Raw genomic sequence first — 20,943 nt, forward strand, 5'->3', positions numbered from 1 at the left:
TCTGCAAAGGAAAATAAGAGATATTGTAAATTCTGCTGAATAATTAAGTTGAGAGCTGGGAGTTGCAAGAATAATATTGTCTTTGAAAGTTATGATGGGTGTCTGCTTGATGTATATCTCAGTAGATGTGAAGCTCCCTTTATGATTATATTTTTCTTTTTTTCTTTTGTCGTGGACTGTCTCTAATTTGGATCCTTTGCCCTTCCACTTTTGAAGCATTATTCTGTATAGTTTTTGCCACACTTTGATTCCTGAGCACATTGAATAACAAATTTTACAGAGGAAAGACATCTGAATGTTCTCACATCATATTTTCCCACAAACTGCAGTTATATTCAGAAAGTGTCCTTTGAAAGCAATGTTGTGGGTTTCGATATGTACTGTGTCAAAATCTTTTGTTTCAAGTGTATCAATTAAGAAACAAGGACTTTTCTCTTAGCTAACCCTTTGTTTCAGCTTCCTCCCCACCTGTAGGTAAGTTTGTTGAATGTAAGAACACAGGGAATTCTGTCAGCCTGAATCCCCTTCCTCACGCTGAGATTTGTTAGGCACTATTAGCAAATGACAAATAGTATTGAGTCATCACATAAGAGAAGAAAAAGGATGCTGGTTTCTCTATGGCCCTTATATTTTTAGCCATTTTTTAAACCCTGTATGTATTCATGCAATTCCTTAGTGTCTCTTACAATACTATCTCAGCAACTGCAGTGAAAATGAAACTAAATTTAAGTTCTATTTATTCTCAACATGTACCTGAGTGCTAAGATGTTATTCACACATCCTAGACATATCAGTACAGAGAAACAGTGTAAAAAAACACTTCTATCCACAAGTGGGCCCTTCTGTACCCACAGCTAATAGCTTTAGTGTACCTACACATAGAACTCTTCAGCCTAGGAATTCTTTTTCAAAAGGATAAAAGCCTCACTCCTTGCCAACTAATGAACAAAGTGCGCACAGAACCTTTACAGGAAGGAAAGAGGGAAATAAAAGTACCTGTGCCATCAGACAGGTGACAGGTAAAAAGTATCAACACATGCAAAATTTTCCTGTTTAAAGAAAATAGATTTCTAAAGTGAGAAGAGATAGTGAAATGAAGATGTTAGAAAATGAGCTGGTGAAAGCAACAAATGGACATTGTGAAGGCATGGCTAGGAAAAAGAAGCAAGAAAGAGAGATAAGGCTCATTGTGTAACTACAGATCATGACAGTGATACATAAACCTGTAGCTAGAACTCTTTAGAGAAAAGAAAAGCTTGTTTACTCATAAAGATGCAGAGTAACATCTGATTATCTTTCTCTGATGCAATTTTTCAGTTTTATATTGTTTTGTTATGAATATCTATATTGAAATCCTTAAGTAGTACATCAAAATCTACTCCTGAACTTAGGAAACTGGCAACAGAATAGGAATTAGGACAGCTAATTCTAAAGAGTGGTATGTTGCAATCAGGCAGTGAACCTGAATTCAGAAAAGGAATGAGATTCTGCCAGAAATACAGAGGGTGCTCCCAGACCCTCTCTTTGTAGCTGTCTGGTTGAGCAGCCCTGGGGGTTCTGAGGCCTTTATGAGCTCAGTTTGAGCAGGGGCAGGTTTAGATGAGGGGCTGCCTTTGCAAAGCCTGACTCAGAAATCCCAGCTCAAAGTGAGACCAGCACTGGAACCCAACAGACAGGGAGAGTGCTCCATGGTCCTGACCTGCATGGCTTGGAATCCTTGACAAATATTTAGGGATTTCAGTGTCTGGGAGACACAATTCTGGACCAATGACTAACTCTATCTCTGGATACAGGCCTTGCCTCATTCCAGATAAATGCTATTTGTGATTTTATTCCCACCAATGTTCCTGAGGAGAGATGTCTGTAACATTGTGGAGGAGAATAAAATAGAATCCCCTGAAAACCTGAAAGCAAACAAAATGCTGGATGGAAGCTCAGCCCAATCATTTCATTTACTGGTTCCCTTAGACAAGATGGATTTGGCTGCTATTCCAAATATTGTTGGAACGTTTTATATAACAAGCAGCCATTCATACAGTCAAATAACAGAGTAATTTATATATTAATAGAGCAAGGAGTTAATTGTGCATCACGTTATTGAGTGATTTTGAAAGGTAAATGAGGAGTCCTTTCCTCTATTATTTCTCTAATAATGAAATTTTGGTTGTCCATCTGCTCTTTTTACCTTTGAGGAAGGGTTTAGTCCCAGCTTATTTTGTTGATGATAATTAGAGTTTCACGTCACTGACCATCTGGAACAGGAGATGTGAGCACTGGGAAGCTAACCAAACTTGCTATTAGCAGGAACTTTAAAAGAGCTTCTTTCCCAGAATAGAGGAAATCCCACATAAAATGTTTATATCTCTGCTTAACAAAACTTCCTTTCTTTTTTCCTCCATGAGCTTTACTGTACAGACCAGTGTTATACTTAAACCAGAGGAAAAAAATGCTGTTGAATTTCTGTAATGCTTCTTAAAGCCAAAATTTCAGTATGAAAATGGACACTCAGAAGAGAATATTTTCAGGAAGTAGTTCTTACTCCTCAATTTTTTTCACATTTCAGTATTTCATATCACTTTTTCCTATATTAGTGCCATATTAAAATTTTACTTAGGATCTAGTTGATATATGCTAAAGGCCATACCCTCTGTGCTGCTGGGTGTGTGTGAGCTGGAGCTCATTTCCCCAGCAGCCCTCACAGGGCTGTGCTTTGCCCTGCTGAGAGCCCAGCAGTGTGTTGGTGCAGCTGAGCAGGGCTGGCCCAGCAGCAGCTCTGTCTCCCCAGCATCCCAGAGGGCAGACACTTGGGAGAGGACACAGGGAGGACACAAAGGGATATTCTGTACCATATGATGTGCTCAGCAATAAAAGCTAAAAGAAAGGAGGAAGGGGCAGATAAATGTTACTGCATTCATATTCCAGAGCAACTGCTCCACACACGTGGCATCACTCACCAATGGGAAGCAGAGAATAGAACTTTTGCTTTCCTTTGCTTTCACACACAGCTTTTGCTTTGTTAATGTGCCTTTATCTTCACTCCTGAGCTTTTTTCCATCTTATTTTCTTCCTCCCACCCTATCCTGCAGAGGAGGGAGCGATGGAGTGGCCGGGTGGGCACCTGTCACCCAGGCAGGGCCAGCCCACCCCAGTTCTCTAATTGGCACTGCTTTGGCTGTGCAGTTTGAACAGGCAGCCCTCAGTTGCAGACTGCGAAGCGAGAGTAGATTTCAGTGAGCAACGTTATGGAGATTGCCCTGAGGGGTGTATGAAGATGGAGCTTAGCTCAAAGCAGCTGGGAATGTCTGTACTTGTCAGACCCAATCAAACCAGAGGAGCTGCAGGTATCTCCATCCACTTGTACACAAACAGACAGATAAGTTTTAAGTTCAGAATTAAGAGTGCTGCTTGCAGTCCTTGCAAATCACACCTAAGTGGCACTTATTTAGCTTCACTTTCCCTGCAAATGACCAAACTGGCATCAAAGCTTCTTCATTTCAAAGATTTCTGTTGGGAGCTCTTCAGAACTGGAGTGCATCATGGTATCAGTCAGCCTGGCTTTTGAGCTCTTCAGATGGTTTTTCTTGTCCAAATAACCTTTTTCTAGGGAATAAGACAGATTTTTCCTGAGAGCAAGATAATTACATACAAAGTCTCATTCTATTTACAGAGACAACTCATAGAGTCTAATTCTACTTACAGAGACAACCCCTTTTATTTTAAAATTATAGTATGGATATTATTTCCCTTGAAGTGTTCCAAAAGAAAGCTGATTTCATCCTCTCTGGATGAAATACTGTATGTAAGAGTCTGTCTGGCTCTTGCAATAAATTAACATACATATCTTGTCTCCTGGCAGATAGAGGAGGAGTGTGTGTCAGAAAGGTGTGGGAGTCCTTTCTGCCATTTCATTTGCAAGGTAGCCACCAATTCCTATTCATGCCCAAATCCTTCCCAGAAATACAGTCCTGGAGAGCACAGCTATCTCAGCGAGACAGAGAGTTTGTCACAACAGGATACTCCATAAAAATGCTGTTATTCCTTGGATATCAGGTTATGATTACATGAACAAAGAACCCATTCCTACTGTGGGAGAATGGACTATTTCCAGTGGCTACCCAGGAACACTAGGAAAGACTGATGTCTCTTGTGATCCCTCTGTGAACCATTCCAGAACCTCTGTGCTACAGTTCAATTTGAATTTCATCATTCTGACCTGCTCTAAGCATATTTTTTTTTTACCAACAATATCTGGTAAACTGCTTCCTCCTGCAAGCCTTGATCTTTTAAGGCTCAAATCCTTGAACTATTGAGGCTGTTAGAACTGACACAAGTCTTCATGAAATTCTGTTGCATGTGCATATTTATATATATATGCATGAGGAACTGTCCATAAAGCACATAAAAATAATGCAAACCTTATCAGACACTCACTAGTTACATAATGCCCAAAAATTTTCATATCTTACAAAGGAGAGGTACCTTTTGTAAAAATTTTAATTAAATGTTATTTTAGTTCATTTTTTCATACATAGAAACCCCTCTCTCTCCATACCCAAGACATCATTTCAGTGTGCATGTTTCACCTTTTGGAGTAGGAACTTTAATGGTTTCAGGATATACTTCTGTCACATGAGCAAAGAGAATAATTGATAACAGCAGCATCAGCTGCCTCCTTCAGTGCCAGGCACAGCAGGAGTGACTGCAAACCTCCAGTTACTGCACTTCACAGCTGCTTCAATGATGAGACTCAGCAAATTTCTATTCTTGGGATTTATTCCAATGGTAACAAAACTGCACTCTCTCCTTGTTTCTACTTGCTTTTCTGTTGGTCTCAGTCTTTCTCTCCCTTGTCCTTCCAGAAGACAATGGCCAGCATCTCCATCTCACTCTACCCTTTGCCCTGAGCTGCATGACCAGCTCTACCACTTCCCTGGCACTCTCCAGTCCCTAGGTCTCCCACTTGAGATAAAAAGAAAGTATTTCTAAAGATAATCTAGGACTGTAAACCCCAACCTCCTTCATACCCTAAAGTCAAGAGAGACCCTGCCTTCATTCCTGGTGCAAGCACCTCTTCACTATCCTTCTTATTATGTTGTGACAAACAGAGGAGGTAATGAGGACAGGAGGGGTGATGTGACAGTCACAGCACTGGGGACAGCAGCTGGCTGAGTCTGGGGATCAGCAGCTGCAGAGGGAAAAGTCACATATTTAGGTTTTAGATGGTACATGCCTAAAAAAATGAGATCTTGGTAGATTTTTAGTTGATGAAGTTTATCAGATCTCCACTGAGATTTGTCAACTAAACATTTTGGAAACCTTTAAAAATTTGCATAATTTTGTCACATTTTCACAAGGGTGAAAGCTATGTAGGAAACAGATGGATAATTTCCTCTTTCCTCCCCTTGGAAATGAAATTCAAGTCTGAATTTCAAAGTGGTTCAGTGAGAAAGCTGTGTAATTATGTGGTTGTAAGGTTTCTGTCCAAGATAAGCACAGAGGTAGTCTCTCTATAATGGCTCTGCAGAATGCCAATTTAAAGAGGGGAAAAAAAAAGAGAGAGAAAAAACTCTTCATGGCAATTTCAAATACAACGTGGCAATGTAGTCTCAATGGTGACATTTTGGCAAAGTCACAAGCTGTGACAGAGACAGAAAACACTCAGGGCAGCAGTTGTGCAAGTGGCCCTGAGAGAGCTCCGTGTGACAGAGCTGGTTCAGTTCTGCCGTGTTCAGGGCAACGGGACTTGGGAACATTCCCTGTGAAGGCCATGATACCAAAGAAAGACATCCACTCTTTTTGTCAGTTTGCTCTTAATGCATTTGGAACGTTGATGTTCCCTAACTAATTGCTAATTATAATGATCTACATATTCTGAAAGTAATGTGCATGTGTGTATTTGGATGTGTTATTTGGATTTCTAATGAAATTTCAGCATGTTTCTGGGGAGACATAGTGATGCTAGAATTTGGATTTTGAAAAGGAAGGTTTAAATATTATTAAAACTTTGAACAAAGTAGTATCCCAACAATACATTGAATAAACTGATATTCACATTTTTCCCTTAGTAATTTCTCCATTGCAAAATCTCACAAAAGTAATATAGTTTTAGACTTTAAAGCATTTTAATTTTGTATCCCCATTCACTGAAAGTTTACTTTATTTTTACTTAAAAGAAATCAACCTGTTTTTCTTTCCACATTGTTCAGCTGATATGTAGCAAGCACAGCCAGAAGCAATAATGAGAGAAATGAGAAAAATGGAGTGCCTAGCAGGCTGCTGTTCCTGCCTCAGACACACTGGGAAAAAGTTACAGCTAGATGAAAATATTCCTGAAGAAATATATCAGCCTCCTGAACCATTTAACAGTGTACATCTTCTTTATTACAGTGTTTTTATTCCAAGAGAGTAAGGTGAAAGGTATTTCTAAACTCTCATTATAGGATGTTCACAGTTTTACATTTTATTTCTAGCATTAGCAGGACTTAGTCCATAGCTTGGAGAGTGTTTTCCCTGAGCATTGTTAGAGTGAAGTGAATGCAAAAGTTTCTGAGGCAAGACTCCTACATTCTAGTAATTATGAGGGTAATGAAGCTAGGCAGAATAATTTTCCTCTTATTAATAGCTGTGTTTAAGCCTCATAGAACTTCCTGTCTGGGGAAAGTATTTATTTTTAAACTAAGTGGTGGAAATGAATGTGTTATACTACATGTTTATCCATAAATCAATGGAGTCTTTACAAAGCCAGAAAGAAAAATTATCTGTATGGCTGCCTGTCATTTCTGTGAGGTTTTTCACAGTGCATTGGAAAGGCCAATAGCATATACCTTCATTTTAACAAAAGATGTTCCTTAATTCTTTCAGTCTCAGCACTGAGGAATAATTCACAATCAGCTGGCAGCTGTGCCTTCCAAAGCCTTAGCATGTGTACTTACAAATAATTCATTCTTATCAAAGCAAAACCTCTCATCCAGTATGTTTGGCATTAGGTCACTTTGATCAAGTGATTTATATTGAGGAAATTGGGATGGTAGGATTTTATTATCCAGATTATTTTCAAAATTCCCATTAACTTTTAGATTTCCTTCAAGTAGAATATTTTTAAGTAGCAAGGCTTAAAGGTGACTTATCATTCGAAATTCCTGTACAAAGGATAAAGAAATACAGACTTCCAGTTATTTTGAGTAAAATATCCCCAAGGATGGAAGTCAGAGAAACAGAATGAGTGTATATTTTTGTGTGTTTTCTTGTTTTCTCTTCTTCCTGTAATCCTTACAGATAAAAAGAAGGTTTTACTGTTTTAATTGCCTTAGAATTTGGGACTGAAATTCTATCCACATCAGCTTCCCTGCTTAAGTGGTGATTCCCTCTCTTTGTTTAATTTTACCACGAGTGAAGTTCAGCAATCCTGCAGATTGCCAAGAGCTATTGGCAGGTGCCGTAATCAGCACTGACTTCACGCTTGAGCAAACCAATTCCCACAAGGTTCAGCAGCCCTGTCTCTGCTCTCAGCAGCCCCAAGCTGCTGAAATGAACCCCCCAGGCTGTGGAGAGCCAGCCACAGCTTCAAAGGGCTCCAGGCAGAGCAGCCTTTGCAGTTCCAAGGCAAGGAGAAAAGGTCCAGGATGGATGTGAAGCCACCTTTCAGCCCGTGTGCTGCCCTGCCCGGGTCCCGCTTGCTGTCACACTCACAGGCTGCCCTCAAAACCTCTCTGCTCCTGTGGGAGCTACTGCTCTTCAGCCAGCACTCACCAGAGGTAAACTTCACTTTCAAATAAGCCTGGACCTATTCTTCTATCACCTTCTCAGAAATTCTATCTTTAAATATTTTTTTCCCAGAAGAGATTTACATGGACTATTTACCTGCCCAGCCCAGTGGGTTTTTCCAGTGGATGACTATTAGTGCATGTACTGGGACTTGTTGGATTGTGTTTCTTTGTAAAGCACTGTCCAGTAATTTGTTTTCATGTTCTCACATTAAAGGTCTAAGAGGTTAAAGAACTTCAGGCTATAGAGTGATAAGGTAGTAAACAATAGGCAATATTGCAATCCTACGAGTTCTACCATGGCTAGGATTTTTCTTTTTATAAGCTGTAAAAAAATAAAATGTTAGCATATTAGCAGAAAGGTAGAGGAGAGCTTGAGGCTCACCTTTCTCCTACAGGAATATTACTGCCATTTTCTATGCAAGGCTGACCAGCTTTTCTAGCAAGTGCCTTTCCCTAAGGTGAAATTTCATTCTGTTTATTTGCTATATTTGGATCAGAAACTGAGACTTACAATTCAGAATATCCCTAAATTCCCATCCTCAGCTCCAGTATATCAAGAAAACAAAACATGTAACATGTTTTGTTTCTGACGTTATTACTGCCAACACTAGATCATACAATTCACATCTGGATTTATTTTAGACTTTCTCATAACAACAGCTGCATTTCTTGTCTTCAGTTGGATACATTTTTAAAAATTAAAATTGCCATGGCAACAGCTGCAACCATTTATTATAAAGCAATAGAAGTGGAACTAATATTTGTGAGAGAAGCTGTGTTATCATGCAGGATAGCATTTCATTCAGACAATGCCTGAGTCATTCTTCCCTAGCTATTCCATTTTTTAAAAGAAAAATATAGAAAATATTTTCAATAACAAAATGTAGGTGGGATTGAACAGCTCAGGAGATTAAAAAGATTTTCTTCTTTAGATTACTGGCTCATCTCAAATCCAGATTAGCAAGAGGCAGAAATTATCAGCTGTTTGGTGAGCACATGGAAAAATCGATAGGGCTATGGAGCTCTGAAAATCCCATTCCCACAGCAGCTATGCTCTCAACTGCAGCACAGAAAGTGACAACTGAGAGCACAGGGTGTGTCTTCACTGGGGGAAAAACCATGTGAGCCCTCCTTGAGGAGTGTAAAGGTGAATGCAAAGGAAAACTGCGCAGGCAGCTGGCAGTGCTAACACAGAGCAGCTCCAAGTGAGCTGTCCTGCCCTTCACACCCCCTGCACTGTGTCACCTGAGAGAAGGGAACTTTTCCTGAGTGAAATGGGGCTAAAGAAAAAGGGATGGTTGGCACAACATCAAGGTTAGGCTGTTCCAAGTCAGGACTGGGGTGGGGTCATCCAATGCATGGTCTGGGCACATTAGAAATCACGTGGGCCATTTTGTTTGCATCTATTGACAATATTTCTTGGAGCAGTAATTTGGTTTTTTTTAATCTCTCTAAGAATCTGGGTAGGAGATACACAAATTGCACTCCAGATATTAAAAAGCTACATGAACTGCAGATTTTTCTTATTTCACCCCCTTCTGACTATGAAAGGATCTGTTTTGCATGCACTGGCTATACAAGGATGATATACCACATACCAAAGACCACATTTCTTCCTATTTATTACACATTAGAGTATCTTAGGCAGAGTGAGGGAGAACACTGAAATAGAAAAAACTTTAGACATACTTTCCTTCTGCTTCCACCCTAATTTGTGTGGGATTCTGTGTACCTTATCTTTATCAATTACATTCAGCATCAGGCTGCCCAGTGTCCTGCACTGTTCAGAAGTTCCTAAAGATGCTGAAGTTCAGTGAAGGCAGTAGAGCAAGGGCTCCTTTCTAAATCTCTGACAGAAAACATTCTGCAAGTGAAAAAGCCCAAGGCTGCTGATGGGCCAGAAACTTGGCACAGCCCCATAGTACAGGCAGTGGCTTATCCAGCTGCTCTAGGGACTGCCTGCATCCTCTAGCAGCGCACTTAGCTGTGTCTATGATGCAATAATTTCAACAAAAACAGTAGCATAAAAATCTCTTACAAGACAAAGAGTACCCATGCTTACTAAGCTCTAGGTTTGTTGCAAACATAGACTATTATATGGTCTGACTTCACTAGATTACTTTTGGGTCACAGACAGTTTATTTTAGGGTGATAACAGGAAAAGATAGAAGAAAAAACAAAATTACACCTCGTGCCTGAGTAAAATCTATGAAAGCATATAATTGATACATTATATTTTTATAATGAGATCTGGTAGAATATATGGCTGGTAGAATATAAAACTGACATCTGGTAGAAATCACAAAGATAGTTTTCTTTCTCCTGCTCTCTCACTTAACCTTTCAATTCTTTATAGCACATTCCCAGCAGCATGCTCCCAATTCTGTCCCTCCTCTTTACCATTCCTAGGTAGGCTTTACCCCCCTGTTACACTTCAGGCAGTGACCTGGGGCAGCTGAGGCTTGGCAGGGCAGTGGTGACAATGGGGTCCTTTGCTGTCCCACTGACAAGAGGAGAGGAGCAGGGAGAGGACAGCCTGCTTTTCTCAAGGTGAGCAGCACTGGGCACTTTGAGCCTCCTCTCCCTGTCTCTGGGAGTATTGAGCTGAGCACAAACAGGAATCTGAAATGTTCTCTGTGAAAAGACAGGGGGTACAGTAGCCTTGAACACATCAGATTTTCATAAGCAAAGGTCACAGAAGAAAAAAGTCCTTTAAATATTAAACAAGAACCTGCTGTATATGTTCTTCCATTGATCAGCTAAGTAATGTGATACTGCCCCTCACTCCTTTGTCCCCATTCATTCAAGGGGATTTCAGAGATTACAGAGTATTTGTGGTACTGTTTAACCAGCTCAATCTCAGGGAGAAGTTGGTTTAAAGCCTGGAGGAGGGTGAAATGGGTAGGACCGTGCATTTGTGAAGGATAAGAAGCAGCTGTTACCACAAAGGAAATGCTGCTTTCATCCCTGGGTATCTCACAGTGCTCACAGGTCTAGTGGGTTCTCCTGCAGTGTTAGGAGGATGAGTCAAAGCCCAAATGAAGGGAGAATATTGTCTGGCATAAACTATACATCATTTTCTGTTGTTTCCGTCTTAAACTGCTCCTGAACAAAATCATGGTCTCTTTGATTATAAGAAAATTACTATTTAATAAAGATTTAGTGGAAACTCTTTCCATTCAATCTCTGCTAGTTGCCCATAAGAGAAAGGATTTTTCATGGCTAACCAAACTGCTTAAAACCTTCCTTAGAGTGTTTGGGTCATATCCTGCTTTTTTTGTAAGGCCAATGCACATTTATACCAACTGCACAGAACTGGAGTAACTGGAGTTACTCAGACACTCATCACTGTAAGGGTAATTTGAGGCAGTTTCTCCTCTGGAGCAGGATGACAGTAAATCACAGTGATTTCTGGTAATCTGCTGCAGCATCCCAACGCTCTGCTCTGTGCAGGCAGCCAGCAGCCCACAGCATTTTGTCAACAGGCAGGTGGAGTTCAATTGACACAGATAAATGTAACTTTTGTTTGCAGGAACAAAGGCACTGTGAAAGACTAGTGTAGTTGGAAGGCTTTCTTACCTCATCCTTGAGTCATCTCAAAAATTTTAGTAGAAAAAGGGGGGGTTAATTAAGATTACCCAATTCTTCCAGTAATCACCTTCCCTAGTTCCACAGTATCACATTCTGCCACTTTTGTACAAGCAAACCTGAAGTGTGGATCGAATTAGGCCTCCAGGAACACATTAAACTCTTGCTTATGCTCACAGAATACTTGCAATTGCACATTAAGTCAATTTTTGGATTTCAAGAGAGATATATAATTTTCACAGCAAATCCTTATTCCAGAGTCTCATCACCCTGCACTAATGGGAAGAACTGTCACATAAGGGGAAGGTTGTGTAAATGTGTCTGATAAATATTTTTCAGCTCTTTAAGTAACTTTGGAGATGAATGGCTCACAAGTAAAAAATTGAAAGATAACAAAGGTGAATAATGAGGAAGAATGTAAATTTAGTAGTGCAAGAGCTGGGAGAGGACAATAGCTCCCAACTCAGGTGTCAGGGGTAGGGAGGCAAAAAGATTGCTCAGGCTCATGAACCAACATTAGCAAGAGTCTTAACACACACAGCACATCTAACTCCCCTTAAAGCACAATTAGCATCATGCAGCAGATTCGGTTCAAATAACATAGAAAACTATTTCATTTTTCGTTCTAGATATTGACTGAAGAATTTTTAACTTGTTCATTATTTCTTGTTAACTCAGAGGGATGATGGGTTGTAACTTTCACAGTCATGTTTTCTTTGCAGAAAAAATGCATATTTTTTAGAGCACTGTTTTACCCTGTTCTATTTTGCAAAAGCATAAGTGATTACAGAGAGATGCCAGGCAGGGGAGAAGTCAGGCTCTTTGCATTAATACCATAAATACATTTATCTCTTCCTTGGTGTTGATTCTTTGTTTCTACTTTCTCAGCACTATGTGCACCTTCCCAGTTGCTGAAGCCACTGAAAGCTCCCTAACTGGGGGGACAGACTTCAAGCTGCTCTAGACAGACACAGGCCTTTCCTCTTCATGCAAGGCTTAAAAAGAATGAAAATTAAACAGTAAGTTGGATTACAGTTCTGATATCCAAATGAGAAGGCATCATATTTGTAGGCACAGAAATGTGTAAATTATGTGCCTTTGGATATGATCAGCTCATAAATAAGGACAGTCAGAGGGATAACACAGAATGCAACACATGCTGTCACAGACAGCCCACTATCAGCCATCTGTTTTCTGCTGATGTGCTTCATTCCTCTCAAAGATATGGGACAGGAAGGAGTTGTCACTATGACTGTGATATTTCCAAATAGATTTATGAAAATTAGGCATTTAGAAGCAATAGCAGTCATTTGAGAATGAAATATTCCTATGCCAAGCCTCAGAGGTATGTGAACAAATTTTACTGTTAAAGCCTTAATTTTCTTTTGCATAGATTTTAAGCCCATGTTGCTGTTCATCAGGATTTCTTTCTGTCAAAGATAAAACCAGGTTAGAACAAGGTAATGAGAAGCTGAGATACTTGTACAGATGACAGTGCACACCATTGCTCAGGTGCACTGGGGCAGAGAAGCTCCACACCAGACCAGAGATGATGTTAGACTTGAAATTGCTCTGCCTGCAGGCCCATTAGGTCCTGAATCATTGTCACAACTCTCATCTCAATCTCCTTCCTGTGAGGCAAAGTGACTGCAGCCCTGTAGTGAGCAAGCTCTGAGCAGGCTCAGAAGGATGCAGGGTGTCCAGCAGCAGGGACTGGCAGAGCTGTCCCTGGGCACCAGAGCTGTCTCAGCTCACCTGAAGCTGAGCTCAGCCCCATCCAGGTGGGTGAGATAACAGGTCCTGTATGGCCCAGGTGTGGGATTTGAAGGCAAGAATGGGATCAGCAGGATAGATGGCTTCCAAGGCTCCCATGGGAGGTAGAGCAGAATTCCTAAGGTTCATGGGCCGGGAGACAGAGAAGAAGGAGGGAGGATGGCAGATTTTCTGCAGTCCCTGGTGTTTGGGGCTAGGCGACAAGTGAGATCTGCATTAGGGAAAGTCCACCTGGAACAACACAAACTATTTGTTGTTTTCTCTGACAAACTGCTGCTGTGTGTCAGCTCAGGCTTGGACACAGAAGAAAACTGAAAATAGTTACCAGTGTAAAAGCAATAAAAGCTCATATACAACAACAGTAAGTGTTATCTTGGTTTAAAGTAATCAAGATAAAATGCTCTCTGGTATTTTAGACATTCTGGAAAAGTCTACAAAGGAGCAAAGTAAGGTCAGAAAACAGAGGAAGAAAATAAGTCATGGCATAGAGAAAAAGAAACAGAGTGTAAGCCCAGATAGAAAATAGTTTCTATAAACAACTGCCAGATCTTTTTCTAGAATTAAAAACAATAATAGTAGTACTAATAATAGCAGTGATGAAACCAGGCTATAAGTGGAATAAAAACCATGACCTGCTGTATCGCCAAGGAGAATAAAATTTTGGGTATCCATAATGAAGGTTCAGACACTGGCCACTTGGGCAGTGATTCAACTACCAGCACCTTTCTTTTTTCATTCCTTTTATTTTTTTATCTGTCATATAAAGCTCTATATAAATAGAAAACTTAGTATCTATATTTCAGCGAAGTCTCTGCTTCAGGAACCTTAAATGTCTAAAAATTTGCAAATATTGTCAGGAATAAATTCCATGGAGACAGATTCATTTATACAGAGGGATGTACAAAAGACTCCTCTGTGTTCTTTCAATGTACTGATCACTCTTTTAACACATCTGAAAAATGCATTTGTTTGTTGTTTGAAATTTTTATCTAGACCTCTGCATATTTGTTTCGAAACTGTTAAAATTGGCTGCCTCTGCTAGTCCTTAAGCCTTCCTGCTCTGGTGTGTCTTTGCTTTGCCTTAGCTGCCTGCAAACCTCTGTTTCATATGTGATTTATTGGCTTGGCACAGTAACATCCCAGACTTCCCCAGTTGTTTTTACCTTTATAGTTCATCTGCTTGTTCCTCATGTGGGAGGAGATCTTTGGTGAGGACGCCTGAGCAGACTCTGCCAGCTTGCCAAGACAAGGTGTGGGTGTCTGGTGCCATGAATGGACCTTCACTTCTAGTTCAAACACATATTGGGGGTAAATTACAGCTCTGATGTTTTGGTTTCCTTCCAACACTTTTAGGAAAAGTATATAGCCAAAAAGTTGTGTGGGAACAGAAACTGTTTGATTCCATCCACTTCTCTGAAAGATCCAAATTTTCCAACATGCTGTAGTGACCTACCTTTTTCTGCGTAATTATAATTTCAGGAAAAATAACCTTCTTTCCCTCTTAAAACCAACCTTGAACTCTAGAATACTTTTTTCTGGCCTGCTTTATTTTTCTTAATTAGCAGCTGATGAAATCACCGTGTAGTTCTATAATTATTTATCACCTGAGGGACATCCCACTGTATATTCAATGAAGGTATTTTAGGGAACATCTGACCTTCCTGTATTTTCAGGTATTTTTTTCTTTTCTCACATTGTGCAGTGTTACATGGCACGTGATGGAGGGCAAGGAGGAGGAAGGGCACTTGGCTAAAGAAAGCCCTGTGGCTTAGCAAGTGCAAAGAAATGTTCCTCTCAAATTATTATTTTCATGTTGGTCAAAAAGACAGGAATAAACCAGTCTGTTTACTAGTTATTTCTAATAACTGACTCTACATAATTCTGTTGGAAATTTTCTGCTGTTTGCACACACTTTGCTTCTGATGCTTGAGTGTATCTTCCTCAGCATAATGCATTTTTCTAAAATTCATCTGATACAGGTGTTGCTTCACTTTGGCTTATATCAAAACAAAGAATCTTTATGCTTTCTGCTAGTTAAGACTGATTAGCATCTCTTTATTTGATGCAGGTTTGGACAGAAACAAAAGTAAGATACAAGATTTAACCTCAACAACAGATTTTTCCTCAAAAAACTTGCATGAATTACTGGAAAAATTTTGCTGCAATGCTTTCTATTTTATTTCTTTTTTCCGAGGAAAATACATTGTGCTGTACTTACAGGCTGGGAAAACTAACAGGAAGAAAAAGATCTCTTGAATAAATGAAGATGTAAAAAGTAATCAATTAAGATGCAACAGGAGATGTGACTGGATGCTTTCTATTGCAAAAGCCCATCTGTAATGCAGTGTGTAAAATGAAAGTGTTTGTCATGCTGAGCTTTCATCCTAAAGTGATCTCAGCATATGAGGGGAGGGAAGTGGAAAGCTTAGCGTGGTACAACTGACACAAACTGTTAATCTTTCTATCTGCTTCAAGAAAAACTACCACCCCAACTTGCAATATATTGCATAAATAAATATTGCCTGTATTTCCTTTTTTGAAAGCTGTGAAAGCACTTGAGCCTGTCCAATGTTGTCGGCTCAAGGAAACACAGAAAAACTGGAAATAAAAAGAGATCTGTTAAATAGCTGTCTAATCTAGAAAGTGCTGGCTAATCGTAATGAACCCAGCCAGGAGGTGAAGTATTATCCCCACCAGAAGGAGAGGCAGAGCTTACCAAGCTCACACACACAGACAGCAGGGACTGGGACAGGTGAGACACATATATTGAGTATTCAGTGACGAGCCAACAAAAATCTCTCACTCCTACCCCTGCACTCTTTCTCATTCTGGCTGGCAGATAAAGCAGGCCTTTGCCATTAAATCTGTTCATTTATCAGTCTCTGAAACAGTTTTCTGCTGAATTTACTTTGAGGACTCCCTTAATCCACCTCTGATACAAATTTACAGAAATAAACCCTTTTTTTTTTCTTAAACTCGTTCAGCGTTTAGAAAGCCTCTAAAACCTGAAAACAGTTTGAAATTTAGTATCAAACCCACACTGCTTATTAGTGAACTGCAATCATTCCCTTTGTACAAAGAGCACAGAGAGCAGATAGCAGAGAGGGCAAGTCATGCCAGCAGACCTCAAATTGGTCTCCAAGGAAAAGGAAGAAGAGTAGAGGCACTACAACTTTAATGGTGGTTCTCTCCAGTGTTAAACTTTGCCATTTTGTTTTTAGGTCAAATAATTGGTTTGGCAGAAAGTAGTGGAATAAACAGAATAAGATCCTGTTCTGTTAAGTTGCATCTTATATAGAAAACCTCAGGTAAATTACTGTGTATTTTGGATGCTTGAAAGGATTAAAAGTTAGTGCTAAAAAGAAACATATCCAGAAAAATAAATAGCTCTAGTAGAGAATAATGTGAAATGAAGAATAGAAGTAGATATTCTCCGAGCTGCAGGGAAACAGGAGGTCTGGAAAGATTTAGACTAGAAATCACAGTAGTATAATGAGCATATGTCATGTTATGGTGCTTTTAAAAATAATGGGGGGCACACTGAGTAAAAAAACTTATCAGTCAGAATGAGTCACTCCATCCTTGTTCCTGAAATAACTACATTAAGAATTGGATGCTTTCTTCTAGTTTTCTTCATCCCTGAAATCTGTTGGTAGATTGGAGGGCAAACTGTAACCCTAACCAGTCTTAATACAGCCAATTTTTCTTGCCCTAAGATTAACATACTTTAAAAAAACCATTTACTGGCTATGGCATACATTTGACTAATAAATTCTCACTCCATGCCATGACCTGTTTTGTTACTGAGCGTTCCTGTCATGGTCAGAGCCCATCATTCTAACAGAACCATTTTCCTTTATTCTAGGACCTCTCTGAATTCACCACTCAATGCAGACTAGAGCACCAGTGGCACAAAAGATCATTTCCTGATTTATAATTCACTAAGCAAAACAGAGCAGCAGCTGCAGCCTTTGTACTTGGCTGGGACAAACATCAAAGCACCAAGTGGCTGCTTTGCTGTCAAGACACACCTACGAGTTTCTAGGCAAGAAGAACAAAGAATTATAACTGATCCCTGGTCTAAGAAAGCCACAGCTGAGAAAGGACAGAAAATTTAGACGGCAACATGCTGCTGATCACCAGTTCCTGTGCTGCCAGGGTTCTGTGTCCTTGTATCAACAGCACCTTCCAGCAGAAACCATCTCAATGATTGGTGGTGGTGCTAATCAGCATAACTGGAGATAAGAGATTTTAGTGCTTAGTTACTTCTGTTGTAGTACCTGAGCATTCCCCCCTCATATTTGTGGTGCTCCCCCATATGCCTTGAGAACCCTGTGCCATTTCTGCAGACTGAAAGCACAAGAACTGTTGTTACATCTTCATGTTATTTCAATGCATCTGTTTAGAAAATCCTTTATACAGAATTTCAACCCTAAGCCTTATTTACAAATGAAAATCATCAGACTACAAGGATTGCATTCTTAATATCCAAAAGCTTAAAATATTCACAACTTTTTAAAAATTCTAAAATTCCAATTCTTAAAATACTAGTAATTTTCCATCTATCCAAGGCACATTCTGGAATCCAAAGCCAAGCTCAGCACGTTTTCTTTGACAAGGATCATAAAAGTACTCAAAACAGTACTCAAAGCAACAGAACACAAAGATGGAAAATGTTTCTTAGTTTGTGAGGCTTAGAGCTATTTTGTATCTGTTCAATATAACATTTCAACAAGCAAAAGGACACACAAACGTGGAGTTACTGGTGTTCTGGTATATGACTGCTGGCTAATAACTCTGAGACACTCTAATTATTTAGTGCACAGTCCCTTTGCTTTGGTGGCATCCTTTCCCATCCCAAAACACCTCTGGTGGCTGCACTCAGGGGTGGGAAACAGGAGATGACCTTGGCCAACTGCAGCAGTTTCTTTCTGTGGGACAACTTTCATTCTGTCCACAAGTTTCCTACTGCTGAGCTCCTGCCACATCTCGAGCCCTGGCTATGAAGGGTTACACCAGGAAGGAAAGTGCTCAGTGGTTTGAGACAAAATTGCTGCTGCATGTGTGGTACCTGCTGTGATTTGTGTCACCTATTTGAACCTCAGCCACAAAGCTGCACTTTTTATCAAGGATATTTGCGAATATGTAACTGCTCTGAGGACATATGGCCAATAAATAATTCAGAGTTATCTATCTTCCCTGCAGTTTTCTTATCCACCTACCACCTTTTAATGTTTTGTTGGCCTGGAAACAATATTGTTTATGGCACTTCTAGTATAAAAGTGTTGCTGACTGGCAGTAGACTATTTCCAGTGTGATACCTTGAAAACAAATTGGTTCTCCCCAGTCTCCATCTGCTTTGCTCTCATCTCCTGTTAGCCCAGAGAAGTCTTGGTTTGCATTTTGAGTGCTTAATACTGTTCATTTGCAATTATTGATTCCAAAATTGTTACAATGTGATTGAATTTGTTGTTTCTTTTTCTCTCCCTCTCCCCCACCCCTTTGGTTTTTTTTCAGCTCTATATCCATTTACAGTCCCAAGGAGAATCCTAATGCTTTTGATGCTGCAGCTTTCTTCCAGTCAGTGGGAAATTTTCTGGGGATCTTTGCTGGATCATTTGCCATGGGATCTTCTTATGCTGTTGTCACAGCTTTAATATCCTTTATGGTTTGTTTTCAGGGAGCAAATCTATATATATTGGAAAAAAGATGCCATATCTGAGAGTGACCATCTTTAGTTTGAGCCTGAAGCTTTTCACTCGAGGCTCAAGTGTTTGTAAACAAACAGATAAAATCATAAATTGACAGGAAATGTCGTTTATCAGAATCTACAAATTTCTTCATTAGGTAGGACTCTGGCCTTTATCACCCTATTTGCAAAGAATTGTATTTTAAGGAAAGTGTTTTGAAGTATATTGAGGCTCAAATATTAATTTTTTAAGAACAAGAACTTATTTATGAACTCCAGGCTAGCAAAAATTATACAAAACTACAAGGGAAACATTACACCGTGTCAGTGTGACCAACAAGCCCATCAGTTTAACTAAGCTGGAAATTAAAGGTCTTTCTGTTGCCCTGCATTTTTTCTTGTGTTTTGCAGCTCATATAGAATGCTACTGTAGAAAGATCAGTGATTTTGATCTTTTTGCATTCACATAAATGTAAACAAATGCCAGTTTGTTTATAAAACTGGGCAAAATTACTTCCTTTTCCTTTTTTTCTAGGAAAAAGAATATCAAATGCAACCAACTGGGTATTAATTCAAACTCCACAAAAGTACTTAAAATAGCTGACTTTAAAATCTGTTCTGGATTTTGCTCCTTGAGATAAGTCAAGCTGTGCAGTTCTTCCCAAATTCAATGTTTAGATGAGTATGGTGGGGGAGCTTGCTTTCTTTCTTTCATCCTTTCTCAGATTGGGGGTGATTTTAGCTTATAAAACAGTTGGGTTTTTATTTTTCCTTAGTAATCTTTTAGCACTTGACCAAATTCACAAAGCTGTGTGAGTTTCCTATGTTGGAGACAGGCCTGTTTTTCCTCCTATCCTGGAGTGCCTTCTTATCAGCAGAAGCTGCTGGGCTTACAGGTAAGTATTGCATTAAATGAAATAAAAGCAATTTTGTATTGTGCCTCTAGTGTGGGTAAAATGCATGGTTTATTTTAGGCATGACATCATATCTAAAGCTCCTAAAAGCCTGTTGCTATATTGGAGATTGTTTCATCTTTAAGAACAATTCTGTAGTGCCAGTGAATAATTCTTCCAGACAAAGACATAATAGATCAGGCTCAGGTCCTCAGTCTCTCCTCGCTGCATTATCCCATCCCTATTAATGTCTCTCTATTAATCCCCCTATTTTCTGGCCAGCTAGGAGACCAAAGATAACAGTAAGGCAAGGAAGGAAGGAGGCAGTGCCCTGTGATTACCAGCCTGTGCTCCTCTGCACACACTCCATATCCTGGGCCCTTCTTGTTTTTCTCAATCATCAATAATTGAGACCAATTATCAATAGTAAACCAAGAACAGGGCTAAGGGTGGGTTGCATCCACCTTTATACTTACAAAAAAAAAGTCATCTTGTTCAGTGCACCTACATGTACATTTTGGCACAGCCATGTCCCAATGACAGGTAGAAAGATGTGAGATCCAATTGTTTTTTTCATTAATGCCAGGAAACAAATTGTACAATCACAGTCGATTATGTACCCAGGGCCTCCATTAAAGTCCACACAGAAGTTTAGGCAAAATTTGTAAATGGATATAGTTTACCTCCACAGCAATCTATTGTATAGTGTGACTCAAAAGAACAAAGTTTCTATGGCCTTGATTGTTTTAATGCTCTTGAGGTTGTCACCTCTGAACTCCAGTGCTCTAATTAATGTCAGGGAAAATCAGGAGAAGAAAAATGCTTAATGGAGTGTAATGCAGCCCATGCTGCTTTGTTCGCAAATCATTCAAAGCCTTTTGAAGGCAACAGTTATATTTTTACTGAGTTCTCTGGAGCCAGCATGTTATTTTTTTAATATCAGCCACACAATCAAACCATTTCTGAATGGGTATTAATATCTGCATCTTTGTCTCACTAATTATACAACTTTGCATCCTGTTTACTGCCAAATTCTTCAGGCCAATGAATAAAAACAGTGGTACATGAACTGAACAAAAGGGTGGTAATTAATTTCATCAAGAAAATCAGATACCAGGTGGAATGAAAGTCCATTTTGTCTCTTAACAGCTCTGTACTGGTTTGGGCAAGGGTAGCATTAATTTTCTTCACAGTAGCTAATGTGGTGCTGGGATATTTCAGGGGTCCCTGAGAA

At 39.6% G+C, this 20,943-nt stretch overlaps 1 protein-coding gene across 1 annotated transcript in view; it reads left to right on the plus strand.

The window, feature by feature from the left end:
• The window catches only part of SLC9A9 (solute carrier family 9 member A9), a 174,835-nt gene that overhangs the window by 51,553 nt on the left and 102,339 nt on the right, over positions 1 to 20,943 (plus strand). Inside the window, exons 7-8 of the mRNA XM_059479635.1 lie at positions 18,645 to 18,783; positions 19,607 to 19,712. Of these exons, the coding sequence (XP_059335618.1) occupies positions 18,645 to 18,783; positions 19,607 to 19,712 (245 nt within the window). The remainder of the gene's footprint in view (positions 1 to 18,644; positions 18,784 to 19,606; positions 19,713 to 20,943) is intronic.

The sequence above is a fragment of the Ammospiza nelsoni genome, chromosome 10 (assembly GCF_027579445.1).
Source record: "Ammospiza nelsoni isolate bAmmNel1 chromosome 10, bAmmNel1.pri, whole genome shotgun sequence".
Taxonomy (NCBI): domain Eukaryota; kingdom Metazoa; phylum Chordata; class Aves; order Passeriformes; family Passerellidae; genus Ammospiza; species Ammospiza nelsoni.